Here is a 24287-nt window from a genome sequence, read left to right on the forward strand (position 1 = left end):
ATCAATTTGGCACTATGTTAATTAAGATTTAAGAAAATTATTATCACAAACTAAAAGAATACAGACACCAAAAAATAATAATCCTAAAACACTACTTAGAAAGAGGGAAACGACACCGTTTAGCTCTCTACGTCATGGATAGGATCACGTAATAGGATAGCCAAGGAGTGAGTAAACAAACAAGAAAACTGAAATTCGGAACCCAATTCATAAACGGTTCCCCAGAGTGAGTTGGACTCAGAAACTCGGCACTGACTCAGCGATGCAACTCAGCAGCTGCACCATTAGCTGCAGCAGAAAGCTCTTCATTTCCCCTAATAAATCTTCGAAGCCAAAGCCTTTTTCCAAGCGGTGGTTGTGCTTGACGATCTCCAACTCGGCCGAGTTTAACTCACTGGAATCGGAGACACTAAAGACACTGGAATGGAGCTCCGTGTGCAAGCAGGTGGCGGCATTCACCTCCACATCCATGGGCTCCTCTGTCGCCAACAACGCCCGCTTTCCCGTCGGCCGCTCACCTCAGGAGAGCCAGATGCTTCTCGATCAAACCACGGCGGCGAGGCTCGTCTCTCGGCCGCCGGACTTCTCCGAAATTGAGGACATATCGGAGATTGTCGCCGTCGCCAGTTCCGGCCAGCTGCTAACCATCCGAGAGCTCTGTACCGTTCGTCGCACGCTTAAAGCCGTTAGGGAGGTGTTCCAGTATTTGGAACAGTTGGCTTCGGATTCTAATAATCCAGAGAGGTATAGATCTCTGAACCTTTTTGGCAATTGGTTCATAAATTTTACTCCTTTTAAAACTTTTTCGTATTATTCTGCTAGTTCAGTGAAATTGCTTGGTTTCATCTTTAAGGTGAATAAGAGTTAGAATTGTTTTATTTTTAATATCAGTAAATGTTTTTTATTCTATTATCCAATGATATGTTAACTCATCATCAGAACAAAAGGGGGGAAAGAGGAAAGAAGTGTTGGGGGGGATGGATTGTGTTATTACTTTCATAATAATCTTAAATCCTAATACTTGTTCGACTGAATAGATTGTCCAATTATCAGGACAAAAGATTTAGATATATGCTTTTGGTGTCAACCATTACTTGGAGTAGTAACCTATGTGGTTTTTATTACTTTCATTTTATTTTCTAATTCTATTGGTATGAAGTTATAAAACCTAGCTTTCCCTAATGTTCAAGGCATTTTCTTAGTCGGATTCAGTTCATAAGCAGCTTCTTTTATGCATTTGGCTAGCTATTGTATTTTTCTTTGACAAAGTTTGAAGCATAGATCATATGGTAGTGGATTCTCATGGTATGCATAGTGTAGTACTCAAATAACTTTATCCATGCAATTGTTTCCAATTAGGTACTCTCCACTTCTCGAAATATTGCAACATTGTAATTTCCAAGTGGGCTTGGAGCAGAAAATAGAGTTTTGCATAGATTGCAACCTTTTTGTTATTCTTGATAGAGCAAGTGAAGAGCTGGAGATAATCAGATCAGAAAGAAAGAGGAATATAGAAAATTTGGATTCTTTGTTAAGGGAAGTATCTTCTCGAATATTTCACGCTGGGGGTATTGACAGACCATTAATTACTCAGCGTCGATCTAGAATGTGTATTGGTATTAGAGCTTCCCATAGATACTTGCTTCCAGATGGTATAGTTCTGAATGTTAGCAGTTCTGGAGCAACATACTTTATGGAACCCAAAGAGGCAATAGATCTTAACAACATGGAAGTTAGACTTTCAAACTCCGAGAAGATTGAGGAAAGAGCAATTTTGAGTTTGCTCGCATCTGAAATTGCAAATTCAAAACAGGAGATAAATGATTTATTGGACAAGATTCTTGAAGTTGATCTTGCTTTTGCAAGGGCAGCTTATGCTCAATGGCTGAATGGGGTATGTCCTACTTTCAGTTTAAGCAATTTTGAAGGCTGTGATTCCGTTGAAGAGAACAATGATTTAACAGTAAATATTGACGGTATAAGGCATCCATTACTTCTGGAGTCCTCTCTAAAAAACTTTAAAGATGGTCTTGCACTAGGATGTGTAAATGATGCTGATGTGGGTAATGGAAATGGAGCTCTGAAATCTAAAAGTATGTCAAAAGGTACGTATGAATTCCCTGTGCCAGTGGACTTTAAAATTAGACAGGGAACCAGAGTGGTGGTCATCTCAGGACCTAACACTGGAGGGAAAACAGCTTCCATGAAAACGTTGGGCCTGGCGTCGCTTATGTCGAAGGCTGGAATGCATTTGCCTGCCCAGAACTGTCCAAAACTGCCTTGGTTTGATGTTATCCTGGCAGATATTGGAGATCACCAGGTAGTATCTGAACTATAATTTGACCCATAATGACTTTAATTTGATATGGTCTCATTTGCATGCCTGATCCTTTTTTCCCCACCTCTCCATATTGAAGTCCCTTGAACAAAATCTATCAACTTTTAGTGGGCACATCTCACGTATCTGCAAGATTTTGGAAGTGGCCTCGAAAGAGTCACTTGTTCTTATTGATGAAATTGGCAGTGGAACTGATCCTTCAGAAGGTGTAGCCCTTTCTACCAGTATCTTGCAATATCTGAAGGAACGTGTTAATGTGGCTGTTGTAACTACTCATTATGCTGATCTAAGTAGAATGAAGGAAAAGGATACCGGTTTTGACAATGCAGCAATGGAATTTTCACTTGAAACATTACAACCAACTTATAAGATCCTATGGGGATCCACTGGTGATTCTAATGCATTGAACATAGCACAGTCAATTGGCTTTGACAGAAATATAATTGATCGTGCACATACATGGGTAGAGAAGTTAAAGCCAGAACAGCAGCAAGAGAGGAGAGGGATGCTCTATCAATCATTACAGGAGGAGAGAAACCGATTAAAAACTCAGGCTGAAAAGGCAGCAGCCATTCATGCAGAAATTTTGAACACATACTACGAGGTAGAATCTTGATGTTTCTCTGGAAAAGGCAGCATCCGTTCTTTGTTTCTTGATTCCAATTTATGTTCCTTGTTCCACATAGTATTATAAATTCGTAATTAAAGTTCTCAAACCTGTTATAATAGAGAAAAAAGAAAACAAAGGGAAAGAGAGGACTGATCAATCAGCACATAAATTAGCATTACAATCAATATTCCTTGTCTTGGTTTATCCCTAATTTTCATCTTAAATTAGTTCACTAGTAACCTTTACTAGGCTGACAAATCCTTGGAGATGACCGAGCAACAATTGTTGAAAGTTCAATACTTTTTTGGGAGTTTATGTATAGAATATGACTGTGTGGTTGACTCTATTCACAATCACAAGATAACTACACTGTCTACACAGATTCGTCAATCGAAAAGGATTCATATAATGCCTTTGTTGCCAGAAAAAATTGTCTAGCAAAAGGTTTCTCTTGTTTTCTATAAAAATTTAATTGATTTCTATTATTTCTGGAGTACTTCATTTCCTTCTTTCACCTCCATCTCTTATAAAACTCTACAAATAAATTGTGAAGATCCAAGATGAAGCAGAGGACCTTGATAAACGTGAGATGGAACTTATGGCAAAGGAAGCTCAGCTAGTCCAACAAGAGCTAATGGATGCAAAATCTCAGATCGAAACTCTGATACAGAAGTTCGAAAAGCAACTCAAAATTGCTGATCGAGATAAACTCAGCTCACTTATTAGAGAGACTGAATCAGCAATAGCCTCCATTGTAAAAGCTCATACACCTGCAGATTCATTTCCCATCAGTGAAGCTGATCGTGCTTCATATACTCCACAACTTGGGGAGCAAGTTCATGTCAAGGGATTGGGAGGGAAATTAGCCACAGTGGCTGAATCACCTGGGAATGATGATACAATCTTAGTACAGTATGGCAAAGTGAAAGTCCGTGTGAAGAAAAGTAGCATCAGAGCTGTTCCGTCGAGTGGAAAGAATGTTGTAACGGGTTATTCCGCACTCCAGGGGAGACAGGTATGTAAAGTAGTTTATATCTTTTCTGTCTTGTATAGTTCAATTGATATAATTGTCCTTTTAGGAAAAAATTCGAAGTGATATGAAATTTCGTGTGTCCATCACTTGGATATTTCTAACACATTGCATAGATAAAGTAATTTCAGACCCGAACATTACTGTTTACTATGACCATTTTTCTGCATCAACTTAGACTATTTGTTTGTCCAGTAATACTAGGATATGATACATGAATGATTCTAAATGTTGAACATTTGACTTTTGTACTTAGATCGTTTTGAATGAATAAATTGAGGGATTGTTCAAATTATGAAAATTTTTGGGCTCAATCAAAATTCTGAATTTTTAACATCTGGATGTAATAATGTTGAATCTGCAGGATGGAGAATTGAGGAGAAATTCAGAGACCAACAGCAACATAGAACCTTCTTATGGTCCGGTAGTGCGGACATCTAAGAATACAGTGGATCTGCGAGGTATGCGACTGAAAGAAGCTTCCATTAAGCTTGAGATGGCAATCACCGAATGCAGGCCATACTCTGTTCTTTTTATTGTACATGGCATGGGAACCGGTGCTATTAAGGAGCGAGCACTTGAAATTCTGCGAAATCATCCACGTGTTACTAACTATGAACCAGAAAATCCAATGAACTATGGTTGTACCATTGCTTATGTCAAATGATGAAGCATTCTACTACACATCTTTGTCCCTATATACAACTTATGGTCTCTGTATAATAGGTATGTTATTTATGCATAAATATTAAATTGTAGATTTGCACTACATATGTTATATTATATTTCACCTTATAATGCACTACATGTCAACAGCACTAGTATATGCATCAATGCATGTATTTAATTACCACCAGAAGATAAAAATGGATTTCGTTTCTTTCAATATGGAATACAGTACAAACCAGAAAACGAAAAAAAAGTTACAAAATGATTTATATATGTTCACTATTTGCTCATCAAATTGAAGCCACTTCATTCATTCACATCCCACACCGCAAATCACCACAAAATCGCAGAAAAAAAATCATTAAACAGCAACAAAATTATCAACACAGCATTCTTGATTGATTATTCTTGCTTTTTGGTTTTTCCACTGAAAACCCTAGCTATTTTTTCCGTAGGCACCAAAGGCAGGTACGGAGAAACCCTATACCTATCCTCCACGGCGGCCATTACTGCCTCGTTGTACTTCGCCGTGCAGTATGCTGCCGTTGGCAGCATTGTGCCCACCAAGCGTGGGAACAGCGGCAGCGAGTTCAGCCTTTGCCAGGCCGAGGCTGCATATTGCTCTGCCACTGGCTCGTACCTCTCATACAGCTCCTTTGCGGACGGCTCATACTTGGTATAAACGTTTTTCATGGCGTCAGTAATGGTGTCTCTCGCGGCAGCGGGAGCAACCTGCATGGCAGCCACAGAGGCATCAACCTTCTTATCGGCATAGCGGAGGATCTCGTTGGGGACAAGGTGGTAATTGTTATAGATGGGTTCTATGACGTTCTTCATGCACTCTTCCACCGTCTGAACGCCGGGCTTCAAGGAGCCAGAGCTGTCCTTGGCATAGTTGTAGGCAGCGGACCACCGCATTAGGGCTTGTGTGCTTGCAGCGTGCACGAACCCAAGGTACTTTAGCTCTTGTGCTTGTGCTTGTGGTTGCTCTTCTTCGATTTCAGATACCTGAAAAATTAAGTGGTTTACGTAACGTTGCATATTGCATGGCATGCATGAACGAAATTATTAAAGATTAAACGTGAAAATAAACTAAAAATTAACAAATAGAGGAGGATAATTACGTTTACGTTAGGTACCTGGTTCTGGTGTGATTGGGATGCCATGAAATAAAGGAGTAGTTTGGTTTTGATTCTGATGATTGGATAATAAGAGGTTTTGTCTGGAGGTAATATGAGTTTGTAAAATTGGGAGCTTTTGTGTTTTTACTATAAATATTGTTGCGCTACTTTTGATTATATTCTTTATATATTTTTCTTTTTGTATTAAAAATAGAGTGTAAAAGTAAAATACAATTATTCAATTAAATTTATGTATTTAAATATTTTTTAAAATAATTCTTTTGTATATATTTACGGAGTATTTTATACATACTAATAATAGTAATTAACTGTAGGGTTAGGGTGTGGAAACCAATGGCTAGGCTGGAAATAAGGGACAAGGGTGCCTTAGTTTTAGAATAGAACCTCATCTGTGTGTGTTGACGTTATGCACTTATGGACTATCATTTTGACTTTTGACATACGTGAGCTGTCCAGAGAAAATTCTGTGACTGTTTACTATGGATAAATTCGAGTTTGGTCAACAAGATGGTTTTATCTTTAGTAACGGTTTTTCTCTTTTTAGATAGGAATAAATTATCAGTTTCTTTAATTATATTACGTATACAAAAAAATTAATTACTAAATTAACTATAAATATAAATTATATATTAAAAATATATAATATATAAATAAATATATCTATTTTTTGTGAGTAATTTTTAGCTAATTTTCTCAAAAATAGAAGGTTGGATACTCTTTATGATTTGTTTAATTATTATTAAAAAAAATTAATTTATGTCATCATGGTTAATACTAACTACCTCTTTAATCTTAGTTAATTAAACCAAATTACTAAATCATGGTAAACTCATTTTGCAAATTACAATAATTTTTAATTTAAAGAGATCTCATTTTTCAAATTTTTCACTCTATCCAATTTTTTTAATATGTTCCAGCCAAAATAAAATAAAATAAATAAAATAAAATCAAAAGCTAAAAATAAAAGTTAAAACAAATTCAAAACAAAAACCGAAACAGAAATTGAAAATGTCGAACAAATTCGAAAGACAGAGGATGTGTATAGTCTGAATCACATACTTAATTACTTATGATCATTATCTCTAAGATATCCACCCCTAATTTCCTTATAAGTGTTCTTCGTTTTTACTTTTGATTTCGCTTTATTTTGATTTTTTTTTTTTTACTTTTTTTTAGTTTTAATTTAATTTTATTTGTTTTATTATTTTTTGGGTTTAGAACACATTAGGAAAAAATTGGATGTATTGAGAATTGAAAAATTGTAAAATGAGACCTTTTAAAAACGAACGTAGTTTGAAAAATAGGTTTAACATGGTTTAGGAATTTAGTTTAATTAACTAAGGTTAGAGAAGTAGTGAGTAATTGAGTATTAAGAGCACTGTTAGGGGCTAGCAATTTTCTAATTTTTGAGTCAGCAAACAACCATCATTAGTATTTTTATACCTCAAACAAAATAAAGCCCAAATACATATAGAAAGCGTGTACTGACGCTCCTTTAGGCAGCGTTTGGTTTATGTATCTCTTGAGACAAAGACACAGAGACATAGACATTAAAGACATGGACACAAATTATTAGTATCTATGTACTGTGTTTGGTAAACATTGAACAAGACACAATAAAATTAGAAAAAGTCCATATTATCCTTATAAAAAAAAATAGCCACCATTGCTACTACTATCATCCACCATCTCCACCACTACAGATTTATCATCACACACGATTTACCATAAATCAATCAGCAAAAATTTTACAAGAATCAATAAGAATTTTTGTTTTTCAATAGAAAAACAAAAAAGGAGAAGGTAATTGAAGAGCAAACTGTGAAAAGAGAATACCCAAAGTAGAGGAAGAGGCGACAATGGCAAACTCAAAGAGGAAGAGGGAGAAGCGGCCATGGGCATTGCGAAGAGGGAGGAGAGGTGACACCGCAAATCTAAACGAAGGAGACGTAGCGATGGCACGGATCTGGACGAAGGAGTAGACGAATGGCGGCGCACGGATCTGGATGAAGGAGGAGACACAGCAGCAGTGCTCAGATCTGGATGATGTGGGAGACGCAGCGGCGGCGGCACGCGGATCTAGACGAAGGGGGAGACGCGGCGGGATGAATCTGGACGAGGAGATGCAGTGCTGACGGCGAATCTGGACGACAGGATGCGATGGGAGGAAGGAGGAAGGAGGAAGGAGGAAGGAGGAAGGAGAACAGTCACGGTGGATGGAGAAGGAGAGAGAGAAAAAAGAATTAGGGTTAAGAAATTAACAAAGGGTAAAAGAGTAAAAAATTGTGTCTAATTGATTGTGTCTCTATGTCTCAATATTTTGGAAGTACACTGAATACATGTATTTTGTGTATACTTGTGTACTAACGTGTCCATAAAAAATGTGTGTCTCAACAAACAAACATAGGACATGTTATAGCGTGTCCATGTCTCTGTGTCTGTGTCTTTGAAACCAAACGCTGCCTTATCACACGCTCTTTTTCTTCCCCAAAATTTCACACTCTCTCCTCTACACTCTTGCGGACCATCTTTCTTGCTCTCAACGCTAGAGCACGCTCAACACGAATCAGTATTCTTGAACTCGTTGTCCATCCCCAGTAGCATCTCCAATAGCAGCGGCGTTACTCTCTGCAACAGCATCTCTCAACTCTCTATCCATTCTCCTTCGTTTTTAGTGATGCGTTATACTTTTGCAAGGTTAATGTGAAGGTTAATGAGTTTTGATTTTTGTTCATTTATTGCTTTTTGCAACTCTTACCTTCTTGCTGTCCATCATTCTGTATCCATTCAAAACATGCAAGGAGAAACTCATAATGACACCCAAAAATATTACTCAATGTTTCTTGTCTATTCATGAAAAATCTTTAAGCACTCTATAATAAAAATTTCTTTTGATTTTGATTTTGATTCAGCATATCTTGTTTATGATACTTAAGTACTTTTAATTTATAAATCTTTGAAAAAATTTATTATGTTATTATCTCAGTTGTTAGTAGAACTTTGTTGTGGTAGAGCTTTGATAATGGCTACTGCACAATTAATTACTAGATTTTTTATATGTGTTTGTGCTAATAATATGTTTCTTAATTATCTTTACCAATTCTTCGGGTAAACCTTATCTTACTAACAAAATCAATGCACTTGGCATAATTTTGATAAAATTGATTTGCATCATCAATGGTTCCAAAACACATGCCAATCTTGGGCACATCCTGTACAAAAGTTAGCATACATCAGATAGTAAAACAAAATATCATTAAAGTAGGTGCAAACTATGTTAAGTCATGTGTGAAAAATTTCATTAAATTGGGTGTAAACTGTGACGAGTAAGGTGTGCAAAATCTCATTAAAGTGGGTGCAAATTGTCTGATTCATGCGTGCAAAGAATCATTACATTGGATGCAAACTGTGCTGAGTAAAATGTGCAAATCTGATTAAAGTAGGTGCAAAATGTCTGATTTATGTGTGCAAAATTTTATTCAGATAGATACAAAGTATCCTGAGTAAAGTGTGCAAAATCTCATTAAAGCGGGTGCAAAATGTGTTGAGTGAAGTATCTCGATTACTTTTAGGTATTGAATCAACAAAACCCTTTTGCATAAATAAGAATCCTTAACAAACTTCTAATAAATTGTTGCTAATTGGTTGGGACATAAAACTAATTACTGTTTTTATTGTTGCTAATTGGAGTTTCTTTGATGCCTTCAAAGATTAGCCTTTTGTTAATTAAGAATTGAAATAATCTACTAGAGATTTTTACCATTTTTTAGAGATCAAATCAATCCAAGAAAGATACTCCACATTAAAGCAAGTTAATTCAGTTAAATACAGTTCACACAACTATAAAATTACAAAGATATCCCTGTTTAATGTTCATACAATATTATAACGTTCTCTAACTGCTAACTAATTTGTAGAGTTAGAATACAACTTTTTGTCAAAAAAATAGCATATCTTTTTGAATCCCATAACTACTCATCATGAGTCATAAGATCATAAGAAACATGTCATATTACTAAATACTAAATATTAATCTCTTTTCTTCTCTCTCTTTATCTCTCCAAATATTTGTTTGTTCATTCCTCTATTGATTGCACTTTTTTACTTTAGTTACTTTTAGGTTTTTATGGAACTAACTATACAAAAGAAAATGTAAAACAGAACCCTACAACAACAGACCGCATTTAAATGCATCACCAACCAAAACAAAACAACTACATAAAACACAACACTACCTATTAACTAACTTAGCCTCACTTTCCTAACCCTTGGAAATTATGTAGTTCCAACCCTAAGAAAATCATAGAACATGTTTACTGTTATAGAACAATTACAAATTTGATGCTCCTACTTCTACTTCGGGTTCTTAGCAGCTAAGGTTAGATCAGTTTCATTAAGCATGCATCTTGTCTTATTATCTATTTTCCTTTCTTATTTATTTCTATACTTATTTCATATAAATTAATAAATTATTATTTTGTTAAGAGGTCAAACTAGGTGAAATATAAAAAGACAACAACAGTACATAACTTAAATTACACTGAAAAATCAAAACAACAAACAAGAAATACTAACATTTTTTATATTTTCTATCTTAGTCATTTCATCAAAGAGTTGGTTTGCTTTAATTGTGCACTATTGCATTATGAAAATCAAAATCGAATAAGGTATAATTTGAATTATGTACATTCAATTTAAACTCTATTATGAAAAACAAAAACAGCATGCTTTGCGAGCTCAGAAATTCATAATCATAATCATCATTGTGTTCATTGATGCACTATGAAAATCATTACAAAAATCATGAAATTAGAAGAGGGAGAAACTGCTTACTTCAATATTTTGTTCTTCTAACACTGATTTCATCATTGACATGGAGCGAGAAAGTAAAATTCTGAGTTGTTCTGCAGCTGAGAAGAAATGAGCGACAGAGAAGAAAATTTTTATCCAAGAATAAAAGGTGAAGCTTCAAGCTTTGTCAACGAAAGTGCGATCGTCGAAGAGCCGGCTAGTTCCTTGGAGAAGAGCGTGCGAGAAAGCCGTTTGTGATAGCGCGTGAGACAGTCCTGGTATAAAAACACATGCTGGTTGAATGATGGTTAAATCTTGTTATATTTGCTGGTCCCTGAGAGTTTCTGTAGTATTAATTACGATAACACAAGTTAATTTTTCAATAACAATTAAACAAATTATAGAGTATACAACTCTCTATTTATGAGAAGATTGTCTAAAACTATAATATTTAATACTTTTTAGTAGGGGTGCACATGGGTCGGGTGAAGCCGGATTTGATGTGACCCAGACCCGACCCGAAATATACACCGGGTCCATTTATTAGACCCGAACCCGGCCCTAGACCCGATGAAACCAATACACTTTCGGGCCACAATTATACCGGGTAAAAACCGGGTGAAAACCGGGCCGTTAACATTACATTACGTTGATACCTTCTTGTAAGCTAGCATGTAAAAATATCCAAATTTCCAAGACTCCAACCATTATTTAACATGGTAAAATTCACTTAGAAAAATATAACAAGAACCAACTCTTCTTCAAAATTAAAGCATAACCACAATCAATGCTAAAGTATAACCACAATCAATACTAATATTGTCTAATAATACCAAATATTTAAATCCATACAAATAACACAATATTATGCATTCTAAACATAAAACATTAACTTATAGTCTTATAATGACTAATAATACAAAATATTAAGATTTACAATACTTAAATTCCACATAAGAATAGTCATGATCCATCACTAATAATACAAAATATTAATTGTGTATGATGACCGGGCCACCGGGCCGACTTCGGGTGACCCGAGCTATGGCCCGGACCCGACCCGAAATAATGACCGGGTCTATTTTTGAGACCCTTACCCGGCCCTAAACCCGATGAAATCACACCAAATTAACCCCAAAAGTGTTCGGGACCGGGCCGGACCTTCGGGCCGGGCCGGGTCTGTGCACCCCTACTTTTTAGGACTAAAATATGACGTTTAAAATTTAACAATAGGATAATATTAAATTTGTTTAAAATTTTTTGGGATTAATATAAAAAATTTGATACTTTTTAGACTAAAATAAAATATTTAAAATGTTAATCATCAAATAAAAATTTGACCCAAATTTTAAGAACCAAAATAATATATTATTTTTTTTATTGGAAGAATAAAGAACCAAAATGAACGGGTGCCAATGTGACTTATTTTGGGTCCACTAGAATTATTTTATTTTTTATAGTATCTCCCAATTCAAAAAGTTAAAAATTAATTCGTTACAGATCTAAATTATTCTCACATACTACATGTTCTCAGGCCCATGAGATATGACCCATAAACGATTTGATTTGGGTAAAAAATAGAAACAGAGGTAGAGCCCAAAGAATAATACAGACCGGAAAAAGGAACGAGGGAGAATGCATGGACCCAAAAAGGAATAAAAAAAAGTTGTGAATAGTTCATAAATTCATATCAACCGGACACGAGTCGTGGAATCGTAATTTATGGACCCCACAAGAGCATCGCGAAAAAAAAAAAATTAGAAATTAGAATTATGACATCGATTAATTAATAGATAGAATTGAATAGAATACAGAGAGTTGTGTTGCTGGGTTTGAGGGTGTGACTGTGATCGTGGTTTAGGGTTTTATTTGGGGATTAGCCCTACTCCAGTTGTAACTTGTAATAAATCAGAATCAGAATCAGAATCAGAATGGGTGGTGGATCAGTGAAAGATGTGCAGTCGAAAAAGGAGCTCCATGAGGTGGTTCACGGCGGCGCTCCAGTGGCGGTGCACTTCTGGGCGTCCTGGTGCGAAGCCTCGAAGCACATGGACCAACTCTTCTCTCACTTATCCACTGACTTCCCTCACGCCCACTTCTTAAGGGTTCGCTTTTTTACTTTTCTTCTTCTCCACTTCCTCCATTTTCATTTCAATTACTTTACTGTGTGGTTGGTTTTGCTTGATTATTGGTGTGAAGGTTGAAGCGGAAGAGCAACCAGAGATATCCGAGGCTTATTCCGTCTCTGCTGTCCCTTTCTTTGTCTTCTTCAAGGTAAATTGCACCTTTTTCTCTCTTGAATAAAAAACTCTGCTGATAGTTAATTGCTCGATAAATAGTTAAACGGCACCATAGCTGAATCAATCAAGTGTAAGGATCAAGGACAACTTATGATTCTCTGTATTTCAATCTATTGGGGCTTTTCTGCCTATCTTAGGTTCGGTTTGATTTCACGACTCGTATTGATCCCATGAATGACAATGTTTCTACTTTCATGATCAATTCGGTAGTATAGTTTGTTGCAGTGTGCTTGTAGTTGATTGGTTTGGACACATTCACATTACTTTTAGCCACTGATGGTGACTTATTCCCGTAGTTGATGTTACTACTTACTATGGAGTATAATATGGATGTAATTTCTAAAAGGAGCAAGTTCCATATCTAGCATTGTTTAGTCAGAGTGAAAACCTATGGTGTCTTTACTCAGCTTGACTACTTATGACCGATAATTCATAAAATAGAACGGGAAGTATTGATTGATTACTCTATTATTTCATTGGTCTTTGTTTTGTATGCACATAAAGGTCGGAACATGATTATTAAAGTTGAACGTTTTGATTATTGTGATAATGTGATGTGATGAGAGAGTTTCCACAAAGTCTATTACCGTAATTGAGTGTTTAAAATGATTTATGTTGAAAAATAGTCAAGTGTGAGCCTTTCCTGCATTTCGACCAGGGAAATTTTCCCCAGTACAATGCAAAAAGCTGCATTTATATATTAAGCTAATTTTGGAGTATAATTTATTAGTTATATGTTGACTGTGGGAGCCAGGTTGATTATTAAGAGTATAGTGTTCACCTCCTTCTGGTTGATTTTTTTTAGTTGACTAGAAGTCATTTTTCTGTCAGGATGGCAAGACCTTTGATACATTGGAAGGAGCAGATCCGTCAAGTTTGGCCAATAAGGTTGCTAAAGTAGCAGGCTCAATCCACCCTGGAGAAGCTGCTTCTCCTGCCAGTCTTGGGATGGCTGCAGGAGCTGCTGTTCTTGAAACAGTGAAAGAATTAGCAAAAGAAAATGATTCTTCCAAGGCAAAAGGTCAAGTTCAACCCGGGCTTGGTGCTCCACTGGAAAAGCGATTGCAGCAACTCATTGACTCTAATCCTGTCATGCTTTTCATGAAAGGAACACCCGAAGAACCAAAATGTGGGTTTAGCCAAAAAGTTGTTGATATTTTGAAGAAAGAAAAGGTTAAGTTTGGAACTTTTGACATCCTGTCAGACATGGAGGTTCGTGATGGCTTGAAGAAGTTTTCCAACTGGCCTACATATCCTCAACTTTACTGCAAAGGAGAACTTCTGGGTGGATGTGACATAGCAATTGCTATGCATGAGAGTGGGGAATTGCAGCAGGTTTTTAAAGATCATGGGGTTGATACCACTGATGAAACAAAAGTAACAGAATCAGGAAATGCCAAGGGTGGCATTTCAAAATCCACCGATTTGAGCACTAAATTAACCTCTCGGCTGGAAAGCTTGGTAAATTCAAGTCCAGTTATGCTGTTTATGAAGGGAAAACCGGAGGAACCAAAGTGTGGATTCAGTAGGAAGGTTGTTGATATTCTCCGACAAGAGAATGTGAACTTTGAGAGTTTTGACATTCTTTCTGATGAAGAAGTTCGTCAAGGGCTTAAGGTTTATTCGAACTGGTCCAGTTATCCTCAACTATATATCAAGGGAGAGCTTATTGGTGGATCAGACATTGTGCTGGAGATGCAAAAGAGTGGAGAACTTAAGAAGACTTTACATGAGAAAGGTATTCTTCCCAAAGAGAATCTTCAAGATCGTCTGAAGAAATTAGTTGCTTCTTCACCTGTGATGCTTTTCATGAAGGGTACCCCAGATGCTCCGCGATGTGGTTTTAGTTCCAAAGTTGTGAGTGCCCTTCGAGATGAGGGTGTGAGTTTCGGGTCCTTTGACATATTGAGTGATGAGGAGGTGAGACAGGGATTGAAGACATTCTCAAACTGGCCTACCTTTCCTCAACTCTACTACAAAGGTGAGCTGATAGGTGGATCCGACATTGTGATAGACCTGCAGAATAATGGGGAGCTGAAGTCAACCTTATCTGAGTAGGTTTATTATTAGTAGTACATTTAATAACGGGTTATACTTAGAAGCCATTTTGGTGGTGTATTGAATCTTGATTCTTGAATGAGTTTGATGACATTTTATATGGCAAATTTTGATGCTGAGTCAGGAGGTTGTGTTTGATGATTAGAATGTTTTACATGGATACTATATCTCTTTTCATAGTTAGTACATCATTTTTGCGCTCTATTGGAGATTTGCAGGTAGATTTATTTCAGACCATCAAAACCTTGAAGAACGATTTTGGAATGGAAGTTTTTTCTGAGCCGTTGGGGAAATTCTAAATATTTGATGCATCTTTTTTTCAGACAGGATACCTGATGTGAATTCTATAACTTAAATGAGACCGGTTATGTACTAGTATATGCATCTTTGTCTTGGGATACACCATATATGTCTATATGCATCTCGTAATAGAAGAATGTATAATTAGATTTCTATACCTTAAATGTGAATTCTATAAGCATCTTTGGCTTGGGACACTCCTGAAGTAACGTTGCGAGTGAGGTGGTGGAATCTAATAGTATTCTATTTCTTCTGAGATGTTTTTTCGATGATGGAGGGGCATGTTTTTCTATACATGAAAAATGTCATTTCGCCCACCAAAAAGGGTGGGATACAAAACCTTACTCACTTCATTCATTTGTATAATAAAATCCACAACAAAAATTACTATAAACCAAGACCTACAAGTCTTACACATGACTAGAGTAAGTTTATTCATTTTTGGTAATTTTCATTAGTATTGGTGTTTGTATTATATAATTAGAATCTCAACTAATAATTTGAGTATGGGTATTTTTCATGTCCAAGACATGAATTCAAGATTACTAAGAAGAAAACAGGATTGTTTGCCGTATCACCAATCTGGTTTTAGTACTAAATTAATTATATTTTGAACACTATGTTATTGCTAAGGATGAAGCTAATTAAGAGGGAAAGCCGTTGTTGCATGTTGGTGCTGATCATTTCAATGCCTTACTCACATGTGACTAAACCAGGAACTTTGAAGAATTATTCCATGAAAAGCACTTTTTTCTTCCTCTCTCTATTTCACTATGTCATTAATTGAATATGAGCTAACATTGTCCCCGACTTTTATTTTGGTGGTTGTCCATAACTTGAGAGAGACACTCTAACAACTTCATTTCAAGTGATTTAAACTCAGCTATCTGCATTTGCAGCTCCAACCTCTCCTTCTTAAGGTTCTTGTTCTCCTCCATAAGTAGTTGATGGCTATTATTGTTGTTTTCTTCCATTGAATTATTAGAAGTGATTGCATTTTCCTCTGAAGAAGACTTGAGGTATGAAGGGAACACGCTAGGCTCGCACTTTTTCCTTGTGATCTCAACTAGCATATCCCTACACCCTCTCTGAAATTTCTCATGCTTGAACTCCCATCTTTTTGATGATATTTTCTTGAATCCCTGTCATTTTCCAAACACAAATCGGTAAAATGGAGCACTATTTTCCGAATTTTCTTTTAGTTTATACGGATATTATATTACTAAAACACTCTGCACTATAAAATATAAAGTGAATCCTCACGTGCAGTTGTCTTTATATGAAGTTAGATAGCTAAAAATCGTTAGATCTCAATTTAGCCAAATAATTTTTAGCTATCAACTTCATGTGAAAACAACTGCATGTGAGTTTCTACCAAAATATAAATTATTTAACTTGCTTGCTTGGGTAATATAAAATAATTTACATATATAGGAATCTAATTATGCATTGTTCTAACTCAACTACCTATTAATTAAAAGTCTTACAAAGTTAATTATACTATAAAAGTAGCACAATAAATTGTATAAGTATGCTTGTGAATGTCCTAATATATTTATTGTTGGAGCTTTAATTTGTAAGTCTTTGAACATAAAATATTTTTCAAATTTCTGAGGGACATAGGATGCGAGGTTTTCTTTAAAAGCACTGAATACCTATGAAGACAAAACATAATATAGTTATATAGATAGATCACTGAAGATCGTGACGCCAAAGAATTTTTCAAAAAAAGATCGATATTCTTTCACCATATAAATATAGCACGTTGTAATTGGAAACAAGCAAGCTAAGGTTAATTATTATTACTATTTTCAATTTGAGGGTGCTGTACAAATAGCATGCATGGTACGTCGACTTTGACTTTGGGTTAAGATAACTGATTTTGACCATATCTAATGTATTTATCTATATGTATATACGTGTTACTTAATTGACCAAATTCTATGTGCACGTGGTTTGATTTGTTATGTTTGACTGTGATATTTATTTTTTGATAAGGCTGTTTACAATTCGAATTGAAGAAAGCTAGTGACTGAAGAAGCTAGCTATGGAAAAAGGGTAGGTGAAGACCATGAAAAGATACCAATAGGATATTTTTTTGGGTATCAGTTTTAATTTTTACAGTAACTAAACTGATTTGAAATTTGTATTAGATATAATCTTTAAAATAATATTAATATTAGTAAAGAGATATTGTATCATTTTAAAGAAAGATTAGTAAAATAATGTAATTTATATACATATATCCATTAAATGAATATTATAAACTTGTTATATAAGGTTGTTAAATGAAATGAAACCAAGTATTGGATTGACAAATTTTACATTAAATATCAATTTATTTGATATAGTCTTATAAATACTTATGTGATATTGTGTAAAACCTAAAATGAAATGAAATTAAAATCAAGTATTGGAGATGGTCTAAAACTAATATATCCGATCAATCAATATTAATCATGACATTAAAAAAAATTGAAGAATGATAATTTCTGTGTTGTGTTTTAATTTCCCCATAATTCATTTGTATTTATCTAATAGATATTTTGCATTATAGTGAGCCAGTAGTCACAAGTCTAATAAACTCAGAAAACATCTTAAATCAGAAACGATATATGGTTGTATACATATTGTTATTTGTTAGAAATAAGAAAGAAAATGACTTACATATGTATTCAATTGGCGAATGAAGCTTGAGAAGTTATTGTGCTTGAAAAATCTAGGCAAGGTGAGGTCAGAGAATTCAGCCGGAGACCATACAATAAAACCACTCCCATCTCCATTCCATGAAACTATCTTGCCGCCGTTGCCGCTTTCTTCCAACAAATCATAAGTCTTCAAAAGAAAAGGTGCCGGACACCGTGGCCTCACCGACTGCCCTACTTGGCCACCACCATTATTCCCTACGCCAAGGTTGAGTTCTAACACATTACTACTATCCATTTTCGTTGCTTGGTTTATAATTATGAGAGTTTAGCTAATTAGATATAACTCTAGAGCTTCTTTCATTATTTGTTTTGCCGAAACAGTTACATATTCTACACAATCTTCCATATATAGCACACACACACACACACACTTTTTATTTTCTACGCCAACCATTTGGTAGCTAGGAAGGTACTACTACCTAGTGCCGTGGAAGGTGGACAAATTTTATTATTATTATTATTATTATTTCCTTTTATTTTGTCTTCTTATTTATTCTTTTATTTGGTTTATTTTACTTTCTTCATTCTCCCTTTATTGTGCATGCCACGCTTAATTGCTTTCTTGTGGGGAAAAATCAATTAATACTAGAGTCTCGTTAGGGAGAGAATAGACTATTTGTACAATGTGTACGCTATTGAGTTACAAAATAAATATTTTCATACTATCTAGAATAACCATCCGAATACTAGTAATAATAAACATCTTTCAAAAAGATTAAACTAATTTTGGAGTTCACCAAAGACCGAATTCTTGACCTTTCAGATCTAGCGCTCTAATACCATGTCATGATACCACTCATCCCAAAAGTTTCAGCTAATGAAAAAAAAGTAACACTAATGGTTATATCTCTAATACTCCCTAAACCTCCATTGTACGCATTGTACAAATATTCCATTGGCTTCTCATACTTTCTCATAACAAAATAAAGCAGACAAGTCTACTACTGTCTTGAAAAACGGATAGAAAAAGTCTAGAAGACAGCAGCAGCTTTGTTAAATTTTGGTCAGCATGTAATTAGCAAAAAAAGAATAAGTAATTTTATATTATTAGATGAAATTTCACACTATTAAAAACATCATTAATAATTATTTGATAAGTATAAATCACAAAAATTATTGATTCCCTAACATTTTTCAAAAGAATAATATCTATCATACTTTATTTATTAGTCAGAGCTTTATATTTTTTGTATTTTTTATGCAGGTTAATTTGAGTTTTATTTAAAATTTTATTATTAATTAATAAATTACCGTACATATTAGACAAAATTTAAAATTTTGTAATATTTATCTAAATAGATTAATGATACTGCACCAACTCAACTTGAACATGTATTAGCTAGTCAGAGTTAGAAAGTTTAACGAACCACTGTACATGTGACAGTGACATGTATCTTAATATTGATTATTAATACTTTGTTCCTATTAACATACTTACATACATATACATACATAATGATAAAAGACCAAAAACAAACTAATTGATTTTTGACTTTGTTATTAGAACAACACTACTAATTGGTAGACAAATTGAAACTTGAAAAGTGCTATTGACTAAAGCCTAATAAAGAGTAGTAAGAAAGAGTGCAGTGTGTGATAATTAATGCTTCTAATATTCAGTCCAACACTATAATATTTTGGGTCTATGGTCACGATTTTTTTGGTCACGGTAAAAAACCGTGACCATAGACCCTCTATGATCAAGGTTTTTTACTGTGATAAAAAGAAAAAAATTATAGTCACGGTTTTTACAAAAAGGGTGACCATAAAGTATCTATAGTCACGGTTTTTTAAAAAAGAGTGGTTTAAAAAGGTCTATAGTCACAGTTTTGGGAGGTGACCTAAAGGGGTCTATAGTCTCGGTTTTTTACAATGATAAAAAAGGGTCTATGATCACGGTTTTGGGGGTGACCTAAAGTGGTCTATGGTCACAGTTTTGGGGGGTGGCCTAAAAGGGTCTATGGTCACGATTTTAGGGGTGACCTAAAGGGGTCTATGGCCATGATTTTTTACGGTGACCAAAAAGGGTCTGTGGTCACGGTTTTTCAAAAAAGGGTGACCTAAAAGAGTCTACAATCACAGTTTTGGGGGTAACCTAAAGTGGTCTATGATCACGGTTTTGGTGGGTGGCCTAAAAGGGTCTATGGTCACGGTTTTTTACAGTGACCAAAAAGGGTCTATGGTCACAATTTTTTCGAAAGAGTGACCTAAAAGGATCTATGATCACGGTTATTAAGGGTGACCTAAGATGGTCTATGGTCACAGTTTTTTTTTTTAATTTATTTTTTTATTTTTTTTAATTATCCCTCCCCTTAAACGCCGTCGTTCCCACACCCCCTGCCCCCAAATCCCAAAATTTCTCCCTCCCTCCCAGCAAAATCCCCATTCCCTCCTAACTTAAAACAAAAAGAACCCAATCACTTCGCGTCACAACCCCATTCTCACCGTTTTCCTTCGAGCCAGCCCCCACCTTCGCCGAGCTCCTCCGAACCCCCTCCATCGTACGTCGTTTCCCTTCCTCCTAACTATTGTCGTTCACCTTCCTCCCAGCCCCTACTTCGTCACAGCCCCCAAATTCTGCTGCTGGAATGAACAAATTCTGAATTATTTGTGCAGTAGTGATAACTTTGATGAATTTCTGAGTCTAAGCTATCACTACTGCTGCATTCTTGCAATAGCTGCTATTTGAAGTGAATGATAGTTGTGAATAATTCTTGAGTGTTGCTTTGGATGAATGTTTTTCTTCTTTTGCTGCATATGTATTACATCATCAAAATTATTTTTGTAAGATATCTAACATGTTTATTTCTTTTACGTACGTGCAGGAAGACATGATGTGATGAAGAAAATATGTTCCATACAAATATCACATAGGATGGGTCTTACAATGACCTTAGTTATGTAAATGTAATATTTTGATGTGTTATGTACTTTTTGAGGTATTACATGTAATTGAAAAAATTTCACTCTATTTGAATTTGTGTTGTTTAGACTAAAGATTAAACATATCTATCTTATAATGAAACTTTTATGATTTAGATTTCTTGAATTTCTTATTTTTAGATTTATTTTATGATTATTATCATTTTGGGATGTGATTATAATTTAAAAAAATTGAATCTCAAAAACAACAACAGGCTATAGTCACCGTTTTAAAAAAACCGTGACCATAGATAGAGCTATGGTCACGGTTTTAAGGAGGGGTGACTATAGAGGCTATGGCCACGGTGACAAATTGTGACCATAGATAGGGCTATGGTCACGGTTTTAAGGAGGGGTGACCATAGAGGCTATGGTCACGATTTTAGGTGGGGTGACCATAGATAGGGCTATGGTCACAGTTTTAAGGAAGGGTGACCATAGAGGCTATGACCACGGTGAAAACCGTGACCATAGCCTTATCTATGGTCACGGTAAAAAAACGTAGCCTAAAGTGTCAGATTTTAAAAATTGAAACCGTGACCATAGATCAAAAAATCGTGACTATAGACCTATGGCCACGAGAAAATAGGCCACAGTAAAAAACCGTGACTATAGATCCAAAACCGTGACCATAGATCTATGGTCATCCTTTTTACTAGCTACCGTGATTATAGGCCTTTTTTTTGTAGTGCAAAAAATAAAAAAATGAACCCATATATAATATATGTATATAGAATTTAATATCATCTGTAAAGATAAAAAAATAAATATTATTAATCTAAAACCCATTAAATTTCTGGTACTAAAATTAATGATAAGTATAGAAAGTATTTAGTAGAAAGAAGAATAACATAGTAATCTGGTTAATCGAGAAAAACCCGTTCAATTCTTTTATATATACCTTTCCTTAAGATTAATTTTCTGTATATTTATCCTATATTTACTAAAAAATATTATTAATATATTAAAATTAATTACTAAAATCAGTTATTAATATATTTATATATAAATATTTGTAAAATATAATTACTATAGCACATATACTTTTATTTTTAAAATATAATACTAATAATATTACTATCCATCATTAAATAAAGCGACTAATAATTTGTATTGGATTAGGGACTAGGACGTTGTACAACTACATCTTCTCTAATCTTCGAAAAACTCATGTAGAGAAATTAATTCTAAGAGAATCTTCACGTTTTTGTTCTTTTATAAATAATTAAATTAAATATACATAGTTTTCATTTTTCAACCATCACATAAAATAGTTGCATTCACACACCTGATCTAGACTCATCATCAAATATGGTGTCACTTCATATGGGTCCAAGAAAAAAGGGTACACAGTTATAGAAATTCAGAGGAATGGCCGAGAAGTTTGACTTATATATTTTGGAAGGGCCACGATCTTAAACCTTCCAACGTTTGCTCAACTTTGGCATAATGCATTATTATTATTAGGAATTTGCTTTTTCCAAATTCATGATGTAACCATGCATTTCGGCTACTGCAAATGCATGCCACTTTACAATTTGCTGGCAGCTGTGAAGAACATTCTTTATTATGTATTTCTAATTTTCTATGTTAAAGTAGTATTGGTTGATAATAAGTTTGATCTATTATCTATATGCATTATCATTGCAAAAGTCTTGTCCATAAATATTAATATCTAATAGTAATAACGAGTTAATTATATATATAGAAGTGATATATATTTTTCTTTAAGATAATATATATGTAGAAGTTAAATATTTTCATAGTATCTAAGTGGATATTAGTATTAATTTTTTACAATAACAAGATATAAAAATAAAGACATAATGATATAAGAGTTGTGCTAAAGATACTTATCAAAGTTGTTCCTGAATTATTAATGATATATATATATATATATATATATATATATATATATATATATATATTACGAAATTATTTTTTAGACATCAATAAATTTTATTAAGATACTTGTAAACTAAATTAAATCCACAATATACCCAGTTAAAATTTCTCCAAAATTTTAAAAAAGAAAATTAAAAACAAATAATTTCATATTTTTGTTGTTACTCTTCTTTGTAAAGAAATTGCCAAAATGGGTGTTTACATAGAAAAAATGATTTCTCATATAGTTATTGTTATAATTAGAACCCACCATACTTTGTTAATAACGCATGGAAAAGTATAGGTAACTAACAAGATTTTTGAACAATGTGTAAACAATGTGAATTAATAGAATTAAAAGAGTAAATTTAAATAGTAGTATTAAATTAGGGTTTAGTGTATTTTCATTTGATTGGTGGTTATTCATGTTGTTCAAAATTTTTATTGTTTCCCTAGCACTCCCCATAAGGAATATATACTGTTGTTAATGAACGAGAGATTTTGGAACCCTAAAAGATGATGGAATCCACTTAATAGATAGCATTGAGACAATTTACATGCATGCCTTGAATATATATTGTTCCACTCACAGGACTCACAACATTAAAATAGCGAGTGTATGTTGAAAAGTTAGGTTAATATGTTAAATCATTTAATTATCAACAAAATTGGAGTTTAAATACTGTACAAACAAATTATTTAACATATAGAATTATAAACATTTAAAATTTTTAAAAAATATTAAAATGACTTATAAAGTGAAGACAATAGAGGAATGTTTGGTTAAACAATAATGAGAGGATCTTTTAACACTCAATAATAAATATTAGTGAGGTTATTCATAATTCATTCGTGATAAAAAAGAACGAAAATATTTGATAATAAAAAATTAATCAAAATTAGCTAAAATTTATCTTATTTAAAATAATTAATGAATTTTAAATAAGATAAGTTTTGATATTTTTCTTTTAGCATTATCATTAAGTTCTTTTATAATAAACTCTGGTGTTAATGTGTTGAAATCTTTCCTTTAAAACACAGCGCCAGATATTTTTATTTACAAAACTTTCTTTAAGATTTTTCCCCAACAACACTTTTCCTTCTATATTATTATTTAAATTAAGTGAACCTTTTTCTTCAAATAAAAATGAAAAAGAAAACAAAAGAACAGCAGGAATGCTATGCGAATAGTACTAACATGCATGAAATAGGTGAAAATTGATGCGAAAAGAGTAAGAGAGATATGAGATTGAGTTGAATTGCTTGCGGTCTAATCACAATGGATGACTTTTTAGTCAAGAACTTCATTATTATGTAGTCTATTAGTTAGTGCTGATTACTAATTTACTATCTAAGATGACAAAATACAGTTAGATTATTCAAATTACTATATTATGAATAGTCTCTACATGTTTTGTTCAATGCCTTAATCCTCGGTATCAGCAGCCATTCGCAACTTATGGTTTCAAATGAACAACAGTTGGCAAAGCATATAATATGGGTATTTTTTTTTTTCTTTTCTTATTCTTTTTAAA

The 24287-nt window shown here is 34.1% G+C and overlaps 4 protein-coding genes across 4 annotated transcripts; 2 read left to right on the forward strand and 2 right to left on the reverse strand.

The window, feature by feature from the left end:
- Window positions 1-23: 23 nt before the first annotated feature.
- On the forward strand, window positions 24-6041 carry LOC107631236 (DNA mismatch repair protein MutS, type 2). The gene is made up of 6 exons (XM_021119467.2): window positions 24-744; window positions 1360-2320; window positions 2418-2942; window positions 3502-3963; window positions 4343-4704; window positions 5103-6041. The coding sequence occupies exons 1-5, from the start codon at window positions 263-265 to the stop codon at window positions 4643-4645; spliced, it is 2733 nt and encodes a 910-aa protein (XP_020975126.1). The 5' UTR covers window positions 24-262; the 3' UTR covers window positions 4646-4704; window positions 5103-6041.
- Window positions 4717-5910, reverse strand: LOC107633736 (stress-related protein-like). The gene is made up of 2 exons (XM_021119472.2): window positions 5787-5910; window positions 4717-5655 (listed from the first exon to the last, which is right to left on the reverse strand). Exons 1-2 carry the CDS (start codon window positions 5811-5813, stop codon window positions 5050-5052), a joined length of 633 nt encoding a protein of 210 aa, XP_020975131.1. The 5' UTR covers window positions 5814-5910; the 3' UTR covers window positions 4717-5049.
- A 6142-nt stretch (window positions 6042-12183) lies between the features above and the next one.
- GRXS17 (thioredoxin family protein) lies at window positions 12184-15061 on the forward strand. Its single transcript, XM_016334604.3, has 3 exons — window positions 12184-12685; window positions 12780-12854; window positions 13712-15061. Exons 1-3 carry the CDS (start codon window positions 12512-12514, stop codon window positions 14936-14938), a joined length of 1476 nt encoding a protein of 491 aa, XP_016190090.1. The 5' UTR covers window positions 12184-12511; the 3' UTR covers window positions 14939-15061.
- Window positions 15062-15546: 485 nt separating this feature from the next.
- Window positions 15547-18317, reverse strand: LOC107634685 (heat stress transcription factor A-2c-like). The gene is made up of 2 exons (XM_016338113.3): window positions 17906-18317; window positions 15547-16380 (listed from the first exon to the last, which is right to left on the reverse strand). Exons 1-2 carry the CDS (start codon window positions 18179-18181, stop codon window positions 16033-16035), a joined length of 624 nt encoding a protein of 207 aa, XP_016193599.1. The 5' UTR covers window positions 18182-18317; the 3' UTR covers window positions 15547-16032.
- Window positions 18318-24287: the final 5970 nt, after the last annotated feature.

Source organism: Arachis ipaensis, chromosome B3, assembly GCF_059453495.1.
Source record: "Arachis ipaensis isolate K30076 ecotype BB chromosome B3, ASM5945349v1, whole genome shotgun sequence".
Classification (NCBI taxonomy): Eukaryota; Viridiplantae; Streptophyta; class Magnoliopsida; order Fabales; family Fabaceae; genus Arachis; species Arachis ipaensis.

Excerpts from the sequence above, each read along its gene's own strand:
- LOC107631236 (XM_021119467.2), top strand. The coding sequence starts at position 263 with ATGCAACTCAGCAGCTGCACCATTAGCTGCAGCAGAAAGCTCTTCATT. Across the intron at positions 2,321-2,417 it reads CAGATATTGGAGATCACCAG|TCCCTTGAACAAAATCTATC; the intron begins GTAGTATCTGAA and ends TCCATATTGAAG. Across the intron at positions 3,964-4,342 it reads CCGCACTCCAGGGGAGACAG|GATGGAGAATTGAGGAGAAA; the intron begins GTATGTAAAGTA and ends TTGAATCTGCAG.
- LOC107634685 (XM_016338113.3), bottom strand. The coding sequence starts at position 18,181 with ATGGATAGTAGTAATGTGTTAGAACTCAACCTTGGCGTAGGGAATAAT. Across the intron at positions 16,381-17,905 it reads TTCGCCAATTGAATACATAT|GGATTCAAGAAAATATCATC; the intron begins GTAAGTCATTTT and ends GGAAAATGACAG.
- GRXS17 (XM_016334604.3), top strand. The coding sequence starts at position 12,512 with ATGGGTGGTGGATCAGTGAAAGATGTGCAGTCGAAAAAGGAGCTCCAT. Across the intron at positions 12,686-12,779 it reads CTCACGCCCACTTCTTAAGG|GTTGAAGCGGAAGAGCAACC; the intron begins GTTCGCTTTTTT and ends ATTGGTGTGAAG. Across the intron at positions 12,855-13,711 it reads CTTTCTTTGTCTTCTTCAAG|GATGGCAAGACCTTTGATAC; the intron begins GTAAATTGCACC and ends TTTTTCTGTCAG.
- LOC107633736 (XM_021119472.2), bottom strand. The coding sequence starts at position 5,813 with ATGGCATCCCAATCACACCAGAACCAG. Across the intron at positions 5,656-5,786 it reads CCCAATCACACCAGAACCAG|GTATCTGAAATCGAAGAAGA; the intron begins GTACCTAACGTA and ends TTAATTTTTCAG.